The 24,525-nt window shown below is 34.4% G+C and overlaps 1 protein-coding gene across 17 annotated transcripts in view; it reads right to left on the bottom strand.

The window, feature by feature from the left end:
- Positions 1-24,525, bottom strand: part of ERBIN (erbb2 interacting protein) — a 111,471-nt gene that overhangs the window by 15,829 nt on the left and 71,117 nt on the right. For 11 of the 17 annotated variants that reach the window (XM_082373258.1, XM_082373256.1, XM_082373254.1 and 8 more), the window contains 11 exons: positions 24,024-24,168; positions 22,642-22,714; positions 22,209-22,338; positions 21,770-21,885; positions 20,206-20,275; positions 13,197-13,296; positions 9,803-9,924; positions 8,615-8,788; positions 7,587-7,772; positions 3,473-3,587; positions 1,512-1,695 (listed from right to left, as the gene is read on the bottom strand). In XM_082373258.1, the coding sequence (XP_082229384.1) occupies positions 1,512-1,695; positions 3,473-3,587; positions 7,587-7,772; positions 8,615-8,788; positions 9,803-9,924; positions 13,197-13,296; positions 20,206-20,275; positions 21,770-21,885; positions 22,209-22,338; positions 22,642-22,714; positions 24,024-24,168 (1,415 nt within the window). Of the gene's footprint in view, positions 1-1,511; positions 1,696-3,472; positions 3,588-7,586; positions 7,773-8,614; positions 8,789-9,802; positions 9,925-13,196; positions 13,297-20,205; positions 20,276-21,766; positions 21,886-22,208; positions 22,339-22,641; positions 22,715-24,023; positions 24,169-24,525 lie in introns of those variants that run through there. The other 6 variants (XM_082373253.1, XM_082373246.1, XM_082373255.1 and 3 more) reach the window with 5 other exon arrangements.

The following is a 24,525-nucleotide window of genomic DNA, read 5'->3' as shown; positions in this document are numbered from 1 at the left end:
ACAATACTTTAATAGAGCTAAACAATGAAGAAAAATGTGCTTATTATGTAATGAAATAATTCTCTTCTACTGCTACATTTTTTCATGACTGTGTTAAAACATGAAATGCTTGAAAGATGGGCACATACATGGAGAAAAGGCCAGTGAGTTGAACAGTTAAGTAAAAAGCACAGAATATTATTACAAATAATTCTGAAACCTCACATTATTGATCAGTTAATCATATTAACTAAGTAGGTATTATTAGATTCAAATATATATAAGGAAATTATACAAAGAACTAAACAATCACTCAAAGATCTACAAAATATGAAGAAAGATCAAAAAAGAAACTAAATCTAATCATTTTTCTGTGTCTACACTGTATTTGGCAAATATTTATAAAATGTACCATTCCAAAATTATAGAAGATATTTTATTTCTATTTGGTGATATGAAAACATATTTGTGTCCTCTTTGTAAATATTCAAGTTACGTTTCAACAAATTCTTTAATACTGATCTTCCCATTAGGTAACAGAAAGTATTACTAGAAATACAACAAAAAAGGTGTGGCTATATCCCTTTCTTAGCCTTTATTTCATTACAAAAAACATGACTTAGACTAAACTACTTCCCAACAGTATCAGTAAAATTTTACTATTTGACAAATTAATCATTATCTTAACCTCTAAGAGGTTTTAAAATTAATATTTTACCATACTGATCTTAGCCTCAAATTCAGAGGATATAAATGATTAATCATAACTACAACTACATAATAGTTAAACTCAATTTGAGACATAAAATTCATCTTTCTTTTAAAGCAATGCAAATCAATACACAGAAAAATTTGACTTAAATATGTCTGGAATTTAAGAACTATTTAACTCTAAAAATTAGTTAACAATATCCATACAATAAGCTTTACATTTAGTAGTAACCCAAATCTTCCTATCAAGCACTCTAGCTGATACAATAACATGAAGGTAAAATGGTATAGTCTCACTTTGATAACAAAATTTGAGAACCCTAGTAATAAATTTGTTTTAAAATTCACCCAAATTCCAGCCTGTAGGAAGTAAATCTTGTTTCAGTGAGTTTGACCTACAAATTTAACTCTAAACCAAAAATACAGCACTAATCAGAAATATTTGATTGAACCCTTTAATGATAACCCCCAAAGTGACTTTGCATTTCTAACTCTAAAAATATCCCTTTTAATTTGAATTATTCCAAACAGGCTCTTTATGTTGTAATACCTAGAAATATTATAAAACTGTTCAACCTTTTAACGAAGAGAATTAGAATATATTTTAAATCTTTTCTCCCCCATTTAAAAGACTGATTTAAAATGGAAATGTATAAAAGCTAAATAATTAGTAGTAAAGTGGGGAAGAAACCATATACTGCCTGAACCATTTCTATAATATTAATTTGTAAAATCTTTTATGTTTTAATAATATATATTTATTTGCCTTACCACTTCTATTTATTATACAAATAAATTATTTTGTTAAGATGTTCACAAACCTGATTTTGGAATTAATACCAATATGCGTTTGTTTCACTGGAGAGCAGAGTGAGGTATCTTGACTACTATCAGTATTAAGAGAAACTGAATCAGACATCCGAGATGGAGAAGAACAGTTGCTGTTATTCTGATTGCTATTGTGTGTAACTTCATCTGATAAAGAATCTGTATCCTTTGTATCATCTGAAACAAAAAAAAACTTAAGCTTTGATAAAGCCAAGAAGAACTTCCAGTGATGACAAATGGCATTTATATTGTCCTGATTCAATATATAAGGTAAAGAATTCTATGGTTAAGAAGATAACCAGAGGCTCACCTCTGAAAACTCAGTCCTAATACATAAAAAGATTAAAGAATTTAAAAATAGTGATACCTTCAGTTAGTTTGTTTTTAGTGATACCTATAGGTTTTTAAAAAAATATGACCAATGTTAGTTACCCAGAATTTGATTTAGTTTAACTACTGACAAGATGATATCACACAGTGTTTAAGGCCATCAATTAGTTTTAGTGAATATGCTTTTCCACACATCTTTAGTTTTAAAAAGTCATAATAGTAAGAAATACATAGTACAGTTCATAACCTTGGTAAACTTTTCTGGGGTAGAAATTATTTCATACATGTATGGAATTGTTTTGATCTATTCTGATAATAAAAATGAGCAGCACAATCAACCAAAAAACAAACACCAAACAAATCCAGAAATTTTCACAAGGTCAGTTTTCCACTTTTTAAAATCATTTCAAAGAATTGTATATGAATAGTGAACTCTCAATATGTGAGATGGATTTGTAACAACTACATAAACAGAAATAGACAATATTCATATTCCATTATAGTCAGGTAGCATAAAAAGTACTATTTTTTTAAAGTAGTAATAAAAAGATAATAACTTAATATCTTTACAACCCTAAAGGCTGTTTTTAACTAACTCAATTCTAGCCAGATCATAGAAATAGTACATACAGACACGTAGTCATAGGTGATTATATGAATTTTTTGCTGTTCCAAATATCTCAGTTCAAGTAGTCTGGATTGTGTTTACAGTTGAAAACAGTAGCACATGGGGCTCTGTAACTTCAACTTTAAGGTATTTGGGTTTTGGATTCTGAATTTTTAAAATACTGTTAAACTATATGGCACTTAAGTTCTCTCCTAGATATATTCTTCTTCTTCTACCTCCTTATCATGGGGCAACTGTGACAATTAGATAATAACATGTATACTATTTAGCACAGTAATTAACAATTAGTAACAAATATCAGTGCCATTATTATTATGAAACCCCAAGCTATCCTCCAAAGGGCCACCTTGCTAGTAAGTTTCATTAATGCCATAAAGGTAAAGGCTGGATAAACCTCTGGTGGAGATGATGTAGAGATGTTCAGACATTTGGTGGAGAGGAGTGAGGGAAGGATAAAAGGAAGGGATATAGAGACTCTTCAAGTTCTCTTTCCTTTCCAAGAGTCTGAGATTCCATGTCAGGTGGGGGTGGGGGTGGGGATGTTAAAAAGAAGTACTGGGAGAGATAAAGTAACAAGCAGCATCTGTTATACATCAGGTACTATGCTAGGTCTGAGTGCACTAATCTGATATATTTGAGAGTCACAAAACCTTTCATTAGCCTCATTGTATGCCTAATATATACACAGACAAAATTAAGGAACGCAAACATCAAACAGCAAATAAGTGGTAGAGATGGAAACATAATCTAGGCTTATTTGCCTATAAAATCTATGCCATGTAAGTAAACTTGCACGAATGAGGGAAGAGAAAAGATCCATCAAGATTTTTCTTTAAAAACGAGAGGTAAGGAATAGACCTCTTAGAAAGGCATGTTTTAAAAATTGTTTCTAAAAAGTTTTAAATAACATAATGACATTTACTGAAATTTATTTGAAAAAATGTATAAATTTATTCAGCCCATTTCTATTCTTAGTGCTTTCCTTTAACACCTAACCTTTTTTGTTATTACTAAGTGCTACCACTTTGGGCTGGTTAATAGAGGTTTCAATTAATGGTGGTCGCATCTCTGCCATTTTCATCTCTTCATCAGAAGAAAGTTCTTCAGATTCCTAATTTAAAGAAAAAAGAGAGAAAATATTTACAAAAATAAATTTTGGTTTCTTTAAATATTAAGTCATAAGAATTTCAAAGAGAAACAAATACTTAGAACAGGTAAAAAAAAACCTTTTTAAGGTAATAGTGAATAAAACTAGTATATGACTTAAATTTTTCAAGACATGGCTGTAAAACTATGAAAATTATTAACAGTACACCAAAGTGCCTAAGGTATAATTTTCTGTGCAGTCCTTAATCCAACTGTATTAATGATTGGTATGTACCTGGTAATATGTCAAGTGCCAGAGAAACAAAAATGAGTAAAACACAATCCCTGCCATTGAAAAACTCAAGTTTAGTGAAGGTACTCTAACAAAAAGTCTATTTCTAACCCTCAAATTTATTCCTTCAAGGATCACTGGGTTCCAAGGAATCAGAAGGACTGAGATGTTCTTCCACCAAAATGGATTAATGGCAATTTTTGCCCAATTTGATTTTTTTCTCTGATATTTGGCAACTGTCCCAGACTATCTACCACTGAGTGCTGTTAGCACACAAAAAAGAGACCTTGTCGTCAACAAATATTAATAGAAAAATTTTAACACCGTATATAGTGTATATAAAATCAGATCTACTGCAGGTTAAATTATTCTTAGTTAATATGATGAAAATAAATAAAAGCTCTTAAAAGGGTGTTCTATTAAAAATACTAAGATTTCTAGGTGCTTTAAGAGTGCCATAATAAGACATGAACTGGAGTCAGAAAACTGTTTCAGTAAAAAGGCCAGAGAGTAAATATTTTACACTTTGCAAGCCATACAGTCTCTTGTTTCAACCAACCAGTTCTGCTGCTGTGGCACAAGAGTAGTCACAGGCAATATGTAAATAAACTACCATGGCTGTGTGCCAGTAAAACTAAATTTCATCTAATTTTTCACATTTCACGAAATACACTTTCTCTTTTGAATTTTATTCAACCATTCAATAATGTAAAAGCTGTTCTTAGCTTGCAAGCCACACAACAATAGGCAGTGGGCTGGATTTGGGCCATAGGCCATAGTTTGCCAACCCTGTTCCAAACTGCACTACAACAGAGTTAGACTGCTAAGTAGATTAGGGAGAGAACGTAAATTGGATTTAGTTGAAGGGTGAGTTAAGAGGGAAATGACATTCTGAGTAGGGGAAAGCATGGAAATAAGAAAAAGTATGGCAAGTCAGCTCCATGCAGCTGGAACTTAAGATAAGTGGCAGGAGACAGAAAAGGCAGACTGGAACGGATAGTAAAAGGTTATGCTCTGAGTATGAACTCAATTAAGTATGTATTGGTCATTACTGAAAGTTGACAAGTCAGGAACTCACAAGATCAGATTCTTTTAAAATAGTAACTCTGGTATTAAAGATGTATGAAAAGAAAAAGAGACTGGCAGAAAGGAAACTAGCTATACTGATAGTCCTGAAGAAAAAAAGACTACATCTGTCCTGCAATGGCAGTGATGGATAGTAAAGAAAAAAAGAATTTGACAGAAATTTTGCAATTAACAGGACTTGATTGATAGAATGAATGCGAAGAATGAGATAAAAGGACAAGGAGGTCTGTCTTAATCTTTGACATCTGCAGCATTTAAACTGCTGACCAGGCCTTCTCCTTCATGAAATTATATTACACCTGGGCTTCTGGGAACTGTAGTCTCCTAAATCTCCTCCCACCTTTCTGTTTCCTTTGCTCATCTCAATTAATCTTCCTGCAGTTAGCTCACATTCTTTCCTTTCTTACTCTTTCTCCCTGGATATTGCATTTTCTCCAATGATTATGTTTAATGTAGATAATTCTGCTAAAAAGTCTTCAGTGGCTCCCTGAAGACTACAGTGTAGAACATCAAGTCCAAACTTCTTAACAGAGGTATTAAGGGCTTCAGAATCAGGATCCAACCTACCTTACTAATTCTATTCATATACTATAACCCCTGACATGTTCAGTCAGATGGAACATGCTCTTTTCTACATTTTCTAAATACCATGCTTTTGCTCTCATTATTCTTTCCATTTCATTCAATTCTCCTATTTCTGCTAATTGAAACACTTCAAAATACAGGTTAAATGCTTCCTTCACCTTAAAGCATCCACGGTTCTTCGTAGCCAGAAAATATACCCTTTCTAAATTTCTGTAGCACTTAATACCTCCAGCAGTGTATGAAGGGAATATAAAATGGTGTAATCACTTTTGGAAAACTGTCTGGCAGTTTCTCAAACAGTTAAACATAGAGTTACCATACAATCTAGCAATTCTACTCTGAGGTATATACCCAAGAGAAAAGAAAACATATATCCACACAAAAACTTGTACACAAACATTCAAAGAAGCCTTATTTATTATAGCCAAAATGTGGAAATAACCCAAATGTCCATAATGGATGATTACAATGAAATATTATTCAGATATTAAAAAATGCATGAAGTATCGATTCATGCTACAATATGAATAGTCTTGACATTATGTTAAGTGAAAGAAACAGTTACAGAGACCACATATCAGATGATTACATTTATATGAAATGCCAAGGACAGCCAAATCTAGAGATGCAGATAAAGTATATTACTAGTTGCCTAGAACTTGGCGGCATGGAGAAGTTGTAGAGAGACAACTAAGAAGTACCGGCTTTCTTTCGGGGTAATGACAATGTTCTAAAAGTGACTGTGGTGAGGGCTGCACAACTTTTAGTAAACTGAAAAACCACTGAACTGCACCTTTTATTTAAATGAGTGAATTGTATAATATATGAGTCATATCTCAATAAAGCTGTTTTTTTAAAAAAAAGTTAGTTTTTATTGATCCATGGGAAGAATCTCTTTAAAAAAGTCTCAGATATTCAAGAAAAAGATTACTTCATAATCAATGACAGATGCCTAAAGAAGTCAAATAATTGAAGTACACCTACAGCAACCTTTTCATTTTTTTTTTAAACATCTTTATTGGAGTATAATTGCTTTACAATGGTGTGTTAGTTTCTGCTGTATAACAAAGTGAATCAGTTATACATATACATATGTCCCCATATTTCTTCCCTCTTGCATCTCCCTTCCTCCCACCCTCCCTATCCCACCCCTCTACGTGGTCACAAAGCACCAAGCTGATCTCCCTGTGCTATGCGGCTGCTTCCCACTAGCTATCTATTTTACGTTTGGTAGTGTATATATGTCTATGCCACTCTCTCACTTCGTCCTAGCTTACCCTTCCCCCTCCCTGTGTCCTCAAGTCCATTACCTATGTCTGCGTCTTTATTCCTGTCCTGCCCCTGGCTTCTTCAGAAGCATTTTTTTTTTTTTTTTTAGATTCCATACATATGTGTTAGCATACGATATTTGTTTTTCTCTTTCTGACTTACTTCACTCTGTATGACAGACTCTAGGTCCATCCACCTCACTACAAATAACTCAATTTCGTTTCTTTTTATGGCTGAGTAATATTCCATTGTATATATGCAACCTTTTCATTTTTAAGTTACAGAAATAAAAGCAATTGCCGTTATGAATTTTACAGAATTAGAACAACACTGCCACAATCTGATTTACATAGTAGGGACTTCCCTGGTGGTCCAGTGGGTTAGACTCCACACTCCCAGTGCAGGGGGCCCAGGTTCGATCCTTGGTCAGGGAACTAGATCCCACCTGCATGCCACAACTAAGAAGCCCACATGCCGCAACTAAGAAGGAGTCCGCATGCTGAAACTAAAGATCTTGCATGCCACAACTAAGACCTGGTGCAACCAAAATAAATAAATATTTTTTTTAAAGACATAATTTACATAGTAAAAATTTTATACCCACTGTACTCTAATGTTTAAGCTTAAAGTGATAAATGAGTGGTATAGCAAATATTATGAGATTTCTCAATGGCAAATGCATTAGCATATTTTCTGCTATCAGTATCAGGTTTCTCCTATCTTTAGTTAGCAACAATGAAATATTAAATTCTTACCATTTATCACTACTCCAGAATAATCATAAAGCCATACCTCAAAAACATCATCATGATTAACAATATGCTTCAAGTTCTCAGAGGCTTTCATATTTGCAGTCACTGGTGGATTCCCAGGACTGACCTCAGCTTCAGGTTCACTGGTCTTCGGTATAGAGTTTCCTATCATATACTTTTCTCTTTCATCAGCTTTGCTTCTTACTGGAGTAGTACTTTCTGAAGTCTAAGTAAAAGAAAAAATAAAGAATTCACATTCTTTATATCTATTCTTGTATTAAAGTTCAGATGAAATTTTAACAGTAATTTAGTATCTTCCTATTCTGGATAAACTGAAGAAACTTTAAACATGGAAATCTGTAGGACTCACAGATAAAATGCTCATTTTGGGAACAGGTGGTCCCAAAGGTCCACGAGCCACATTAAACTTTACAATTTAGCTGAGGATACATTTCATCCTAGAAGTTGCAAAGCTGGTATTTATGAGTGAGTCACTTAGCTCAGCATGCTCAAAATCAGGATGGCTAGGTATTTTCCTGCTCATTGTGGAATATATAGTAACTCTAATGACATGATATAACTTCTGTTTCTGTGATACAGTGGCGGGGGGGAGGGGGAGGGAGTCCATTAAAGGAACACACAATTTAGGGATTAGTGTAGGTTTCAGAAACATCCCGAGGAAATGCCAATTGTCTGTCATAGCAATTACATTTAAAATTAAAACTGGGTAGAGTGGATCAATATTACCAGGGGAAAAAGTATTTCTATAACAATGAATTTTCTGACATTTGTTACCTTATTCTTTGTTCAGGCAATGATTTTTCAAAGGCTATGCTGACACTCCCCTGCCCATATGGACAGTCTGTAACCACACTGAAGTGGTAATAATAGCAATTAGGGAGTTTGCTCACTACTATAGCTTTTAGTTCAGGCATTTGAGAACACTGCCCTAAGTTTGGAAGTACATTTTCTTGTAAACAAAAAGGATCATTATATCATTTATCATTAAAAAATTTTAAAGAACCTGAAACAGGTTTTGGTCAATGCTTTTGAATTGAGTTTTCTAACCTTCACACCCACATCATTATTTACAACTTGCTGATCTTCATGTGGTTTCAAATCTTTTCCAGAGTCTTCATTAGTCTCTTCATCTTTTAATCTATGTACAATGGTTTGAACAGTTTTAACCATATTCTTAAGCTCATCTGGGTATGGTGTTGGATATCTCTTTAAATTTCCCTCCTAGAGAAATAAAATAAGCGCAATTTAAAATACAGATAAATATTTCTTTTTTAAAATATTTTTATTGCAGTATAGTTGACTTACAATGCTGTGTTAGTTTCAGGTGTACAGCAAAGTGAATCAGTTATACATACACATATATCCACTCTTTTTTAGATTCCTCTTTTCCCATATAGGCCATTACAGAGTACTGACTAGAGTTTCCTGTGCTATACAGTAGGTCCTTATTAGTTATCTACAGATAAGTATTTCTAATGTCAATCTCAAAATTTAATCTATAATCCATCTTAATTACATTGCTCATAGGGGTAACTGTGAAGACAGATGATAGGTCTTTGAAAGCATTTTAGACTCAATAAAAGTATGGTTTTATCGATAATCGAAAACTTCACAGTTACAGATTTCAATGTTTTAAAAGCTTTTTTTTTTTAGTAGACTTAAATATATTCCATTTGGAGATATATGGTGTGGATATTGCCAACACCACCTCTTGGCTTTGAAACAGATATACGTTTTCCAGCTAGATGTTTATGCAAACATACATAAAATTCCTAGATTATTATGACTTATGTGCTGGGAACCAAACACTTCTAAGGTCAATCTAATTATCATTTTCTGGGATTCAGCTAGTTTTATTATATAAGGGGAAAAAATTACATCCATAAGTAACTAGGAAATGTGTATTTGCTACTTCTATCACTGCAACACAGTCTCACAAAGAAACAAAATGTTCATATCAAAGAGTTCTTTATCCCTATAATGTATATAAATAAATCATTAAAGAAAGGAAAGGGGGAAATAATAATCTGTTTTTGTCTTATATTTATACACACTATGGAATTTGGCTTTTAATCACATAATTTTATATTGTTCTCGAATACTTTCACATGATAAATGTATTGGATAATAAAATTTCAAGTGCCTTGAGGGCAAAATAGCACAGATTAGCTATATAGTACCCAATACATATCAGCAGACCTGTTTAAAATTTGAAGGGAAAAAGAATAGACTCACTCTAGGAGGTGCTTCCCTTTCATCTTTGTCTTCATCACATTCAAATGCCACTTGAGCCCGCTGTTTTCTCTGTTCCTCCCACAATGAAGGATTAAAACTTTCATTATCTGATATGAACATAACTAGAGAAAAACAAACAAAACCCCACTGTATTTTACTATAATTATGAAAAACTATTACTTGCTCATAATTTTCTTTATGAGATATGTTCATTAAGATAAATCAAGACCGGTCAATGTCAGCAGCTATAAATGCTACACTAACAACTAGGCTGTGTTTCCAACATTTCTTCACAATATCAATGACATATCTTTTCTTCCTTAAAGCTGATTTGTCTTGTTTTGTTACCAGAAGGATTCCTGAAGAGAATATAACAATTAAGACACTATAGATATGTGATTGTGTGCAGTTCCCTACAAAAAGTAACATGGTAATATGTAAATTATTTCGTCCAGGTTCTGGCATTCAGAAACCTTCCTAATTCCAACATTGTTCATTATGTACTGGGGGAGGGGTGTTAAGTCAGAAACAGGGAAGTATTTTGGTAAAAAATGACTACCCTGATGGCATGTAATTACATCTTTGCATGAAACATTATATATAGCTTTACTACGTAAATAAAGTAATTACAAGATATTCTCTATCAAAACTAAGGAAAATTGAAAATTTAACATAAACTCAACACTCACATAGCCTGATATCTGATATTAATATTAAAGATGTGACAACTGTCACATCTTTTTGCTTATTAGGCAACTAAAAAAAGCTAAGGCTTAAAAAATTAATCCACCTGACTATTATATACCACCTTACAGAAGTTTGTGTAGTACAAAATAAAATCACAACTTATTTTCTGCCCATTAGAAGAAAACAACAAAAGGGATTAAAAGCACCTAAAATTAGTTAATACAAAAACTGAAATTCCTGGAATACCCAAATATGGTCAGTTTGATTATTTATGCAAAACTAGCATAATTATCATTTATTTTTAGCCCTTATTTTGAGCTTCTTACCCTTCTTTAATCTCATATCCAAAGAATGCCATGAAACCAAATACTAACAACAGTAATAAAGCTTTGAGATTCACCTTCTTCTTTGTTTTCATTACTTGACTCAAAAATTTAATTGCTTTGTGTTGTTGCTTAATATTAAATGAATTAGAATGTTTGTTCTTGTTTGTTTGTCCAACGTGGTTCAAACTCCTGGGAAACCCTATTGACATACTTTTTGTGGTATACTTGGAAAGGCAAGCAGAGTCAAGCAGTTTCCAACAAAGTCTATTTCCAGGATTGAGAAGATTTCTCCTCCCGTCTTAGGCTTTTTTGTTACCAGAAGGATTCCTGAAGAGAATCTAACAATTAAAACACTATAGATATGTGATTTTGTGCAGTTCCCTACAAAAAGTAACATGGTAATATATAAATTACTTCATTCAAGGTTTGGCATTCGGAAATAATCTTCCAAATCCCAATACTGTTCATTATGTACTGGGGGTGGGGATGGGGGTTAAGACTCCACCAGCCTAGCCCAGAGATCTCTAAGAGTTTTAGATTACATCAAAGCAATTTTACACCAGAATTTTTTCAGAACCCCAAGGAAAACTTTTACCATGCCTCTCACTCCTGTCAACTTCTGGTCACCTACACTTTCTACCCTTTAGTGTAAATCTCACATCTTTTGCGATTCAGGGCATCAGGTAGTAACAGCACTTTTTCTGCATTTCAGATGCCACTAGATCTGATCACACTGGCATATTCATTGAGGACTCTAGTATTTGCCTAGAGTGTTTCTCTCTACCTATGACCTGCCAAAATCCTGAATGATGAAAATGTGTGATGACCCCACCTCAACCCTATAATTTCATAATTCCTTGATGCCCTCAATCCCAATGTCCATCTGCATTTCACCCATGTGATTCACAATCATGGTAATACTCAAGACCTTAGCTTCTGTAATACTTTTCCACCTCCCTGACCACTACACTTGTCCTTCTAAATCATTCACTTCCTTATTATTGCTGGTAAATGTCAAGTTCCTTAACCTCATTTCTTTTTCTTCCTGTAAAAGCACTCTAGGTTTTATTTCCTTCTCTATTCATCTTAGATTTCATGATATATTATTTCCACCATTCTCACCTTTCTTGCCCCCTTTCCTTAAGTCATACCTATGCAATAAGTCCGTAACATGGTACTTCAATCACCTACCTTCTTTGCCCTGGAATTTAACCAGAGAAAAATGACATAACCTTGTTGTTTAGAACCACTGCAAATTTATGGTATTCCCCCCTTTTTGCTCCATCTTCAATGCTGCTCAGGAATTCTATTTATTCTAAGTCAGTCTGCTCTGCCACTCCAAGTCACTACCACTTCCCTCAAATGCCCTTCCCCCAGTCTTTAGAGGCAATTTTCTCTTTGACTTCACTGAGAAAATAAATGCAATGAAAACCCTCAGACTGATATTGTTCCCCGATAACCTTGTTTTTCCTCAGTTATAAATTTATTGTTAGGTGGATCCATACTTCCCCTTTTTCCTGTTTAAGACTGATTCCTCTAACTAGGCCCAAGATACCATGCCTTTTCTTTCAAATTTATTCATTATCCCCCCTTACATCATAAGCTTCTTGAAAGCAAGGATTTAAGATCTTAAATACTCAGATCTGAGACTTCCCTGGCGGTCCAGTGGTTAAGACTCCACGCTCCCAAAGCAGGGGGCGCAGGTTCGATCCCTGGTCAGGGAGCTAAGATCCCACGTGCCATGTGGCGCGGCCAAGAACAACAACAACAACAAAGACCAAAAACTTAGATCTAACACAATGCCTGGCAAATAGGTGGTAATAAAAATGGAATGAACTAAATGTGAAGCGTCTACTCTCGAAGTATTAAAAAATTCCGCCTCAAGGACATTGTTTTCTAACTCATCTATTTCTTAGAGACACTGTGATAAAGGAAAAAGCTTTTCTTGCAGTTGAAAGGAAATTCACCTGCCTGACCATACCAAATGTAGTTTCTGATTCAGTATTATAAGTATACTAGTTATAGTGCTCTCCTTGTAACACCCATAGTGAAATACTTTAAAAAACACATGAACTCTAAAAGGACTCAGAATATTATAAACTTATACTTTTCTGTTGAAGCCTCTCCCACACTAAAATGCATCTAACAAAATCAAAGGAGTCATTTAAGGAAACATATAGTATACATATACCTCTAAATTCAACTATCTATAATGCTGAGATATTGCCTTTTTTTTCCCATTTTCAGAGAACTTCATTAACCAATTCTCCAAATTTTCTTCAAATTAGTAAAAGTCTTTGAGACTTAAAATTCACTTTACACCTTTGCTGTAATTTGTCAGTATTTGTTTTTTAAAAGAAAAGAGATTCTTAAATTCCTACCATCCTCAGTCCTTGGTTGCTGAGGGAACATGTAGTTAGTAAGCACCATTTTCTGGGTCTCTGAATCAGTCTCTTTTTGAAGAGGTATCAGGGGTTTGGACTAGGGAAAGAAAATAAATGTTTAGTTTTCAATAATCCTAAAGCAAATACATATCCAGCAATACCTCTGAATAAGTACTCACCATTTTTTCTATAAAGTATCAATGTGTAGGTTACCCCAAAAAATGTTTTTAACATACATAATAAAACTTTAAGATTTGAAACAATATACAAATCTAAAAAATAAAATTTAGCTTTTAATACAAAGCAAACTCATAATGTATTGCAATTATCACTGATCATCCATACAGTTTTAAAAGTTCTCGTATATTAAGTACATCCACAGTCCAATAATTACTTATCATAGTGATTTTAATAACGCCAAAAACTAAGCCTTTCCATTTTATGTTATTTTGCCCCTTCTAGTATTCCCCTTTGGGAAGATGCTTTTGTAGAAATGATTTAGAAGGTTTAGTCTAGTTATCTGCAGGTTTATTTTAGCTGAAAACAGAGTACTTAAACACTAAGTTGTAACCTTCTCTTTTCTGCCGTGTCTCCTTTCTCCATTAAAGATACCACAAGTTACTAAGTGGCAGAACTAGAAAACCCAATTATTTTGGACCTCATTTTTCCTTACGACTCTTTTCCTAACTGGTTATTAAGTGTTTTCAATTTACTTCTTAATATAACTCATACTTTTGCCAGCCTACTGACCTAACATCCTACCAAGCCAAGCCTCGGCTAACTCCAGACAAGCAGGAACTACCCAATCCCCCCCTCACCTGCCACCCTATCAATTAATTCTTTGGACTTACTCTTGTGAAAACCGTGCAGCTAGTTAATGCCATCCTATAATCTTACTCCCATTCAAACATTTCCTCTGTGCCCCCATCCTTGTTTCACAGTAGAGATACTGTCCTGCATCTCAAACATCTTCACTGAAAACTTTCCTTGACCTCCTCAGATAATGAAAATGGTAGATCTACTCCTTTCCCTAGGACAGCACTTCCCTGAAGCCTTCTCAGATACAGGTTGCTTCTTCTCCCACACCTCATAAACCCTAGTTCAGGAGGTGGAGTTAGTGTTTACAAATGCTATGAGATCATTACTTCTCTCTCAATTATAAACTCCTCTTCTTTTGAGGGAGATCAAACCCTGCCCCAACCATTCTAGCTCCTTTCCTAATAGCCACTGACCTCCTGATAGTATCCAACTATTTCTGACTCTTTTATGCCAAATCTTTCCACAGTAATGGGTAATTCCATAGATATAAAATGTAGATGACATAGCCGTACTTTCAGCCCAGTGATTTCTCAGTAGATGAGGAGTGGGTTAGAACGAGGAAAGAAGTCTACCTAGATAGACACAATTATCTGGGAGGGAGTTCCCTGGTGGCCTAGTGGTTAGGATGCCGGGCTTTCACTGCCATGGCCTGCGTTCAATCCCTGGTCGGGGAACTGAGATCCTGCAAGTCACATGGCATAGCCAAAAAAAAAGGAAAAAAAAGAGAACATCACTAAATGTAACTACATAGGTAAATATAAAAGACAGTTAAAAAAAACAATTATCTGGGAAGGGGAATTCCCTGGAAGTTCAGTGGTTAGGACTCCAGGTTCGATCCCTGGTTGGGGAACTATGATCCTCCGTGCCATGCGGCGCGGCCAAAATAAATAAATAAATAAATGAATTTTTAAAAAAGAACAGTAAATTCTATGTTAAAAAAAAAAGAATGATCTGGGAGGCTTTTAAAAACTAATCACACCCCTGAAAAAGTTCTAAAATTAACTGTGGTAATGGTTGTACAACTCTGTGAATATATTAAAAACCACTGAATTATGCACTTTGTAATAGGTAAATTGTAGAGAATGTGATTTATATTTCAATAAATGTGTTATAAGAAAACTAATCATCTGTTATTTATTGAGTGCAAAGGCAGAAAGAGACTTGAGAACTATTTACGAAGCATCTCCATTCCCTAAATACTTAACTCCAACGATCTTTATTACTATTTCATTTTAGATACTCATTCTACTCCCTTGCCATAATTCCTACAATATAACCTGTTAATGTTCTTTCTCTGAAATATAAATTCACTCATTCAGCAAGTGTTTAGTAAGTGCCTCCTATATGCAAAGCACTATGACAGGCACTGGGTATAGACTGGCGAGCAAACCATCTTTACTGATTCTGTAGAGCTTACAATATATGAGAGGAGGGATAGCGATAACAAAATAAATTACAATACAATGTAAGAACTAGGTAGAGAGGGTATAAGGTGCTAAGAGAACACAAAGCAGGAGGTATTTGCTTACCAAAATCTTGAGCCATGAGGAAAGCATTCCTGAAAGAACGCCTTCCTAGATGAGGATGAGCACATTAACCAGGTAACAAGGGGGAGGATGCAGAACTCACTTGAGGAAATGAGAATAAAGACGTAAGGGGAGGAGGTGAAGCTAGAGGATGAGCAGGCATTTTAAGCAGGTAGTGCTAGAAAAAGATTAAAGGGTCACTTGAGTTGCAGTGTGGTTCTGAATGGAACCAGGGTGATAAGAGATAGGGGCTGTGCCAACACCCGAGGCAGAGACCTATCAGGAAGCTACCTCAATAGTCTAAGCGAACACTGTCCAATAGAGATATAATGTGAGACAAAAATGAGAACCATAGATAATTTACAATTTTCTGGTAGCCACATGTTTCTAAAAGGTAAAAAGAGATTAAATTAATTTTGATAATGCATTTAATTTAAACATATATTCAAAATATTGTCATTTTAATGTGTAATCAATAATAAAAATTGTTGATGTGATTTTACATTCTTTGTTCACACTAAGTATAGAAAATTCAGTGTATATTTTGCACTTACAGCACATCTCAATTTGGACTAGTCACATGACCATGTCTATTGCACTGGACAGTGCAGGTCTAACTGAAAGATGATGGTGGACTGTATTTAAGGGAAGGGGGAGCAGGGATAAAGCAAAGCACAAAAACATCTGATATATTTAAGAGTTAAGACTAAACAGAGCTTGGTGATTCATTGTACTGAAGTACAGGGAGAAACAGTAGTTAAGAATTGCATTCCCAGGTCTCTGTCTCCAGCAAGTACTTTTTATTGATCTAGGGAACCCAGGAAAGGAAAAAGATTTGGAGCAGATGAAATGTTCAGTTTTAGGTTGGTTGAATTTGAGACATCTAGGGGGGCAATGTTAAGTAGACAGTGAGTGTGAAGTTCAGGAAGAACTGGGCTGAAGACAGTTGTTAGGAATAATGATGATATAGTCAGTAATTGCATCTTTCCCAGAGGAAAGTATAAGGAAAGTAACTAAAGCAGAGCCTAGAGCACCATGAGGGGCACCAACATATAAGATACTGGCAGAAAAAAAATTCCTGAAAAGGGAACTAAGGCGTGGTCGTCAAAAGGACAACCAGCAGAGCATGGTAACATAGACACCATGCAGATCTCTCACTTCATTGCTCCTACAAGACTTGCTCATCAACCCCACCAAGACTGCCACTCTCTTGAACTTTTTACTTTATCACCATCATTCTTTCCTGTCTTTGCTTCTCTTTTCATATCTGACTATATCTCATTATGACCACTTTCCTGCCAATTATCAAGACCTTGCTGCATTGTCTTTCTCTTGCACCTGGGTTGGCAAAGCTGCAACCCAGAATTATTCTAATTGTGTGCTTTCTCTGTATCACACAACTGAGCAAATTAGTACTAACAATAAGTCTGTGGTAACAAACTTCAACAGACTCCCAATGTTGCTTGAAAATTCTTCTAAACTTCCTAAATTGTATTCTGAAGAAGATATAATTTTCAAAAAAAATTTTTTTAAATAAAAATAGGATTCAAGAACTGCTAAGATTTTGGAAACTGCTACATTCTAAGAGTTTCACCATGTAGATTATTAGCCCTCCCTCTCAAACTTCATACCCAAGATCCCTTGAAGAATGTAAGAATCCCTGCCAGAGCTTTTGATTCCATCAGCTTCCACTCCAGTTATCCATCACTCTCTAATATCCTTAATCTCATTCTCCATAGAGCCTCTTTCCAACAACCTATAAACATGCTCTCTTATCTTGTCCCTAGCTACCAATTTCTTTATGTTCCACTCCTGTTCTTTCTTATCCAACCTTCTTAAAAGACTAATCAACATTCATATGTCTCCATTCTCTCATTTATTTATTCCGTAAACTACTTCAATCTGGTATTTGACATATACTTCAAAAACTGCATTAGCTATGGTCAAGATAAGTTGGCAAGATAGGTATAACTTGCCAAAATATAATGGATATTTTTCAGACTTCATGTGAATGAACCTCTCATTGGCATTTATCCTGTTGCAACTCCTTCCTTTAGGCCAGCTGCTTCACCTTTAACGTAAAAACACCACCATATAGTTTTCCTTGTAAAGAGCGGCCATAGGGGTATGGCCACTCTTTCTAAGCCTATTAACCCACCTGCCACTTAAATGTTAGTATTCCTCAGGATTAATCTATCCCTAACATTTAAAAAAATAATCTGATAATAACCCCTTTTGACAAAATAATAAAAAGCTATGAAACTACTTTCAAGAAAAAGTGATTAAGATGATGGACTGAACACACATCTCTTCTCATGTTACAAGTCTTTTAAATACATTTTACAAATGAAAGGAATAAATCTATAATAGTACTGGGGAAAAAATCATGCCTTCAGGAGCAATTTTGAGAACCCCTGGAGGTTAAAAATTAAGAGAGTGGAGAAACCAAGAGCACAGAAACCACAGCCGAAAACAAGGCGATGGGTTTGGGTGTGGGTGGGGGTGGTCCAAGGCCACCTGAACTGTTCCATGCGTGCCTACCTGGATACACCAAAGGTACTTCAAACTCAATAAACCTAACCAGAACTTCACATCTTCCCATAAACAGATTTCTTTCTCTTGTGGTTCTCTATCTTGGTTATGGTATCAATATCCACCTAGTCACTCAAGCCACATCTCTGGGGCTCATCTTTGCTTTTACTCTTCCTTCTCACATACATGCATTCTTCACGCGTTCCACTGATGTGACCTTTTAAGTTATGCCCTAAATAGACAGTATTTTCCCGGGCCCTGTTATCATTACTCTACTTCAGCCAACACTTTCTGTTGCCTTGAGTATGGCAATGCCCTCCAATAGGTCTTCTCTGGCCTTCCTGCTTGGCACCACCCCCTGCTAAATCCATCTTCCATAATGCAGGCTGCAAAGCCTTTCTAATATATCAGTCTGATCATGCCACTTGCCTGCTCATATGTTACACAGCTTTCTTATCTCCTGTAGTAGGGCTGACATGTAATCCCAGGACGACCTCTCTTAAACTGGTAACATATATGAATAATTGACCATGACTATAATGACCAAACATCCAGGTTGCCTGGGACATTCCCATTTTACACATGCTATTCTGACACTTATCATAAAGGCCCCTTTCACTATCAAGTGTCCTAAAATAGACAATAAATTACAGTCACCCTAATCACAACAATTTTCCACTGAGCCTGAATATGACCTTAGAATCCTTTAAAAAAATCATAATTTATCAAAGTTGACATGCAAGATTAAAAAAATCTATTTGCCATCCTTGAAATATAATGCAAGTTCCTTTGTATGGCATATGTGATCCTCCATGACCTGATCTGTGTCCACCTCTGTGGCCTCACATCCCACTCTTCCATCTCACAAGTTATGCTCTAGTTATAAAACCACTTGTAGCGGTACTGAATATACAACACTGCTTTACTAATAAGCGCTTAGGCTCATGATATTCTTTCTAACCAGAACACTCTTCCCCTTTCTTTAATCCTATTACTCTTTTTTTTTTTTTAAAGGAGCTGTAAGTTATTTTATTTTTTTAATAAATTTATTTATTTTATTTATTTTTAGCTGCGTTGGGTCTTCGTTGCTGCGCATGGGCTTTCTCTAGCTGCGATGAGCGGGGGCTACTCTTCATTGCAGTGCGCGGGCTTCTCATTGCGGTGGCTTCTCTTTGTTGCAGAGCACGGGCTCTAGGCGTGTGGGCTCAATAGTTGTGGCTCACGGGCTCTAGAGCGCAGGCTCAGTAGTTGTGGCGCATGGGCTTAGCTGCTCAGTAGTTGTGGTGCACAGACTTAGTTGCTCCGCAGCATGTGGGATCTTCCTGGATCAGGGCTCGAACTCGTGTCCCCCTGCATTGGCAGGCGGATTCTTAACCTCGGCGCCATGAGGGAAGTCCCAGCATGGCTCACTCTTAATTTCATTTGAGAATCTGCTTTACTGTTCCCTTCTTCAGACAGATACTTCCTATATCACTCTATCTAAAATAGGATGTTTACTCCAACCCTGCTATCAGGGTTCCAATAGCAGGGTTGTTCCAATGCCTATCAAACTTTATTTTTTTCTGTAATTCTGAAACATTATTATGTAGTTACTTATTTGTCCTTGTCTCCCATGAGAATGTAAACTCAATGAGAATGTAAGAAGATTCTATTTGCTTCATCAGTATAACTCCAGCTCCCAGAGCAGTTCAGGTCCTACCGTAAGCTTTCAATAAATGTTTGTCAAACAAAGGAAAGTCCAAGGAACAAGTCTTAATTCCTTAGAAATACTTCTTCAAGGTTTGTCAAAGTGCTTGATTAGAAGCATACTTTAAATTATCAAATTTAGACAGATATAAGCCACAGAGAGTCTCTATAAAAATGTTAAAAAGTTAGGGAGATTTCTGTCCTAATCTATCTTTTTACAGATATAGAAGTTAGACAAGCTCCAAAGGACTTACCATTCATGAATCTACACATATTTCACAAAAAATTATCTGTATCTAAGTATTTTCCAGTATTTTCCTTATACATATGTCTTTACATGTGTACCAGATTAGAACTGCTGTTAAATAATCCTAAGTAAATTAGAATGCATAATCATATAGAATAACTGGAATTCTATCAATTTACAAAATCAGAATGTCTACCTGATTATCTGAGAGCCACATAGCAGTCAATTGCTGTAACTTTGTAAAGCTAAAGGGCAAATTCTTTAATCTGTGGGAAAAAATACAAACAAAAATTAAACTTTAAAAATGAGAAATGTTAAAATGAGAGCTAGATCTACTGGTCTTCTAAACAATGTTATATTATTGCATATGAAAATAGGAGAAAAACATTTAATTCAGGAGAAAACCCAGTATAGGTCTTTGAACAGGATATAAGACAAAATACTATTCAGTTTTATAAGAATTAATTTTAAAAATATAATTCAATTGAATCAATTTGATTGGGGGAAAAAATAGATAATCTAATAACCTCAAAAAAAATTATCTGCTAAGAAAAACTGGTAACTATCCCTACCTTACTGCAAAGGCAAGGACAAATTAAACAATGTCTCATAAAATTGCTTTGGATGTTTTACTTGCCTTTACTGAGAACAAACTGTTATAGGAACCACTCTGAGTAAGAGCTTGTTATAAATACTGCACTCTTTTTATTTCATTGTGAGCCAGCAATTTCATACTCAAGAAGACTATCTTAACACTATAATGAGTAAAAACAAAGTAATAGCAATACTCAGTAGAATGCTAAATTGGAACAGCACCCTACTTAAACCTTCTGTCTTACGCCTATCTATTCTATGCCTAACTTCCAAGGAACCTAGGGAATCTAGGTCTCTAGAAACCTAGGGTGCTGGAACGTAGGGCTCTAGTTTTAGGGGACAAAGTATGGGCTGAGACAAGAATTTAATTTTAAAAGGGATTTAATTGTAAGGATTTAATTTTCAACCACACTGGATAGCTATAATTAATAATTTAAAAGGGGGGGCAGGGACAGTAGTTCTTCTTAAATAAAATGGAACAGTCTGAATACGCTAACTAGTCAGAAAACTGAGTTTACATTAAAGCTCTATCTTACAAGCTATGTGAATCACCTTAAATCTGAGTCGTAATTTTCTCCTCCATAAAATGGGAATACCCATTTATTATTTTATAGGGCTGTTTTGAATATTTTGTAAGATACTACAAAAGCAAAATGTAAAAATGCTCTTACAATGTTCTTTTATCACTATGAGTATCTTTACATCAGAAAAAATTATGGACAATCTGTTAACTTAAACATTGTTCCAATTTGTGATCTATTTTGCTCTATACCTTGGCTGTGTTGTCCAAAATTATTTGAGTGGGTGTCTAATCACACCTTTGCCCAGATTAATACAAGGAGTAGATTAGATTAAAAGCTGCTTTGTTCAACAGCAGTATTAAGGTGAAGATCTGACTTTAGAAATAAAAATGGCTACTATAAGGAGATAATTAAGACTATATAGCTAAAGTCAACATAAAATGAACTGTGACAAATAACCACAGTACGATAATTAACATCAGGTAAAATTAAATCATTCTTTCAAATGAAAATTCTACACAAAAAAACAAAAATATATATGAAAAGAAAAACATGCATTACATTTTCTAACACATATAATGAAATTTTAATTTCATCCAATAGATGTCTTCTACAAACCAAATGATGAATTACACTGTTACAAACCTATTGTCACTCAAATTAATGACTTTTAATTTTTGCATATCACCCATTTCCTCTGGAAGTGTCTCAAGTTTATTGGAATGGAGAAACAGCACAGTTATATTTTTCCAGCTTCCAATCTGAAAGAGAAACACAGAATTGTGGATCAAAACTTCGCCTACTGCTTAACAGACATTAAGTGAAGCATCATTTTCAAAAGTTATAAAAAATACTCTTCTCATTTATAAAAGGAATTATATTTTCCCTTTTCAACTATTAACTTTCATGTATGAAGAAAAGTATTTAGGTATCTCTTGAAAATCAATATAGCTAATTATTATTCAGAAAATAAATAACTTAGTTACAAAATTATTTCTGAAAGAAAATAAAGAAAACCACACTGGATAGCTATAATTAATAATTAGAAAAAATAAAAATTCAAAATAAATTTTAAATACAGTACCTCTGGGGGTAACTGTTGTAAGTAATTATGATCTGCAGCAAACGTTCTTATATTAGTAAGCTGCCCAATAGATGAAGGCAAAGCTTCAAGTTCATTGAAGCTACAATCCAGTTCTTCTATTGACACTAACCTTTAATTAAAAAAGAAAGCACATATTTTAACAAAAGGCCTGTATATCATTCAAAACTTAAGAACATATGACTATTTGAACTTGACTTTAACCAACCTAGAGAAAATCTACTTCCACTAAACTAAAGTTCACCTATAAAAAAATCAGCCTGTCTTCATTATAAATAAACCCAACCTGCAACCAACTGCTTATTTAAATGTTTTTGGAATCTCCTTTAGATGTTAACAATTATCTGAAAACAATATATGGCATGCTGAACCGAAAGAAAAATCTTCTAGTTCTATTAATACACAAAAATCTTACCCTCCTACAGAGTCTGGTAGATACATTAACTGATTTTCATCTATTTTAAGAGTTGTTACATTCTTCAATGAACCTATTGAGGGAAGAAATAATATACAATTTTCCATCTTGAACTAGAATCAAGTCAACCAACAGTCAATGTGAGCACATATTACATTTGACATGAATCATAAAGAACTTTTAAAAACCAACATATCTAAAATAGATACCACCCCAACCCCACCAACTCTCTATTCCCTCACCCTGTATTTACAATGTTCACATACATACTACCTCTTAACAGTAGTGTATATTTATCGATTTAACCCTCACTAAAATGTAAGCTTCATAAAAGTATGTAGTTTTTGTCTCCCTCTGCTCACTGTGGTAGCCATGCTCCTTAAAACAATGTCGTGATGGCACAGTGAAGATACACAATACAAACTTATGGTATCAATGGATTAAAGAAGTGGTACTATGACCGTAGTTTTCTTAAGTGTATAACAAACTATTCTACATATTGTACGTATACTAAATACTAAAACAATAAAAATGGAGTTTAATTTAAAATTAAGTGTTGAATAAATTATGGTAGAGTTTGCAAAATGTAACCTGAGCTAAAACAGTTATGCAATTCAATTGAAAAATATGTAAAAATAATTCTGATTTTTATATTTAAACACCATGAAGATGCCAAGATTTAAGTTTTTGGTTCTTTAAGATAATTCAATTTCCTTGATGCATCATCAGACAAACAATTACACAAACACAGTTGACCCTTGAACAACACAGGTTTAAAGTGCACGGATCCACTTACATGCAGATTTTTTTCAATAGTAAATACTACAGTACTACATGACCCACAGTTGGTTGAATACATGGATGCAGAACCATGGATAGGGAGGAAATGAATGCAGATACAAAGGTGCAACTATACATTATATGAGATTTTCCCACTGTGCAGAGGGTTGGCCCCCTAAACGCCATCGTTGTTCAAGGGTTAACTGCATAGATTTTCGTAGGATTTTGCTTATGTGGCTGTCTTCTTGTGAGTCTAAAATGTAGTTAAGATTGAAAAAAGTTACTAGATAATGGCCACGATCAAGAGTTAAACCAAATTTGGGTAAATTAAACTCTTTTAAAGAATTTAAACTTTATTGCAGTGATAAAAATGACATTTCCTTAAAGTAAAGAAAAACAGTAATGTCAACAAAAGAGTAAATTGTATAACTGATCACATCAGAAAAAAATTCAAATAAGATCTGTGACTTCAGAGAACAGTAAAACTATCTCATAACAAATAAAATTTGATATATGGAAGCTCTGAATCAAGCAATGGCATTAAGTTTCTCATATTTTATATTAGCAAATATTAATTACATGATTTAGAGAGCAATACAAACCAATAGTCTCAGGCAGTTGTTGAAGTGAATTACTTGATAATAGGAGGTCTTGAAGGTTTTCACATGCTGAAATTCCTTCTTCAACCATTTCAATATTATTTTTAGAAACATCCAAATATGTGAGCTGTTTCAAGCTACCGATAAACTGTAAGTAAAAAAAAAGTAAATCTAATGACTCCATCAACAGTAAGTGGTGAAAAGTTTAGATAATAAACCTAATGCCAAGTTATAATTTAAAATTAAATGTTTATATGAGAGGATTCATAATTTTTTTTTAATGCTATTAGTAATGTATTCAGTAATAAAGCTAAGAGCTCCTACTAATGTTAGCCCAGCAAACATATACTTTTCTTTGGGAACTTAGCTGCCCATCATTTGCAAGGGGGAGAGCAAATATGGGGATTCGTATGGCTTTAGGTCTGAGAATGAACACAATGTCAGCTGCTAAGAAACTACATGGAAAATAGCTTACTTCAACAATTCCCTGGGCAAAATGAAATAA

This window comes from Balaenoptera borealis, assembly GCF_965194805.1.
Source record: "Balaenoptera borealis genome assembly, chromosome: 2".
NCBI classification, from domain to species: Eukaryota; Metazoa; Chordata; class Mammalia; order Artiodactyla; family Balaenopteridae; genus Balaenoptera; species Balaenoptera borealis.
This window is presented reverse-complemented; position numbering and strand designations above follow the sequence as displayed.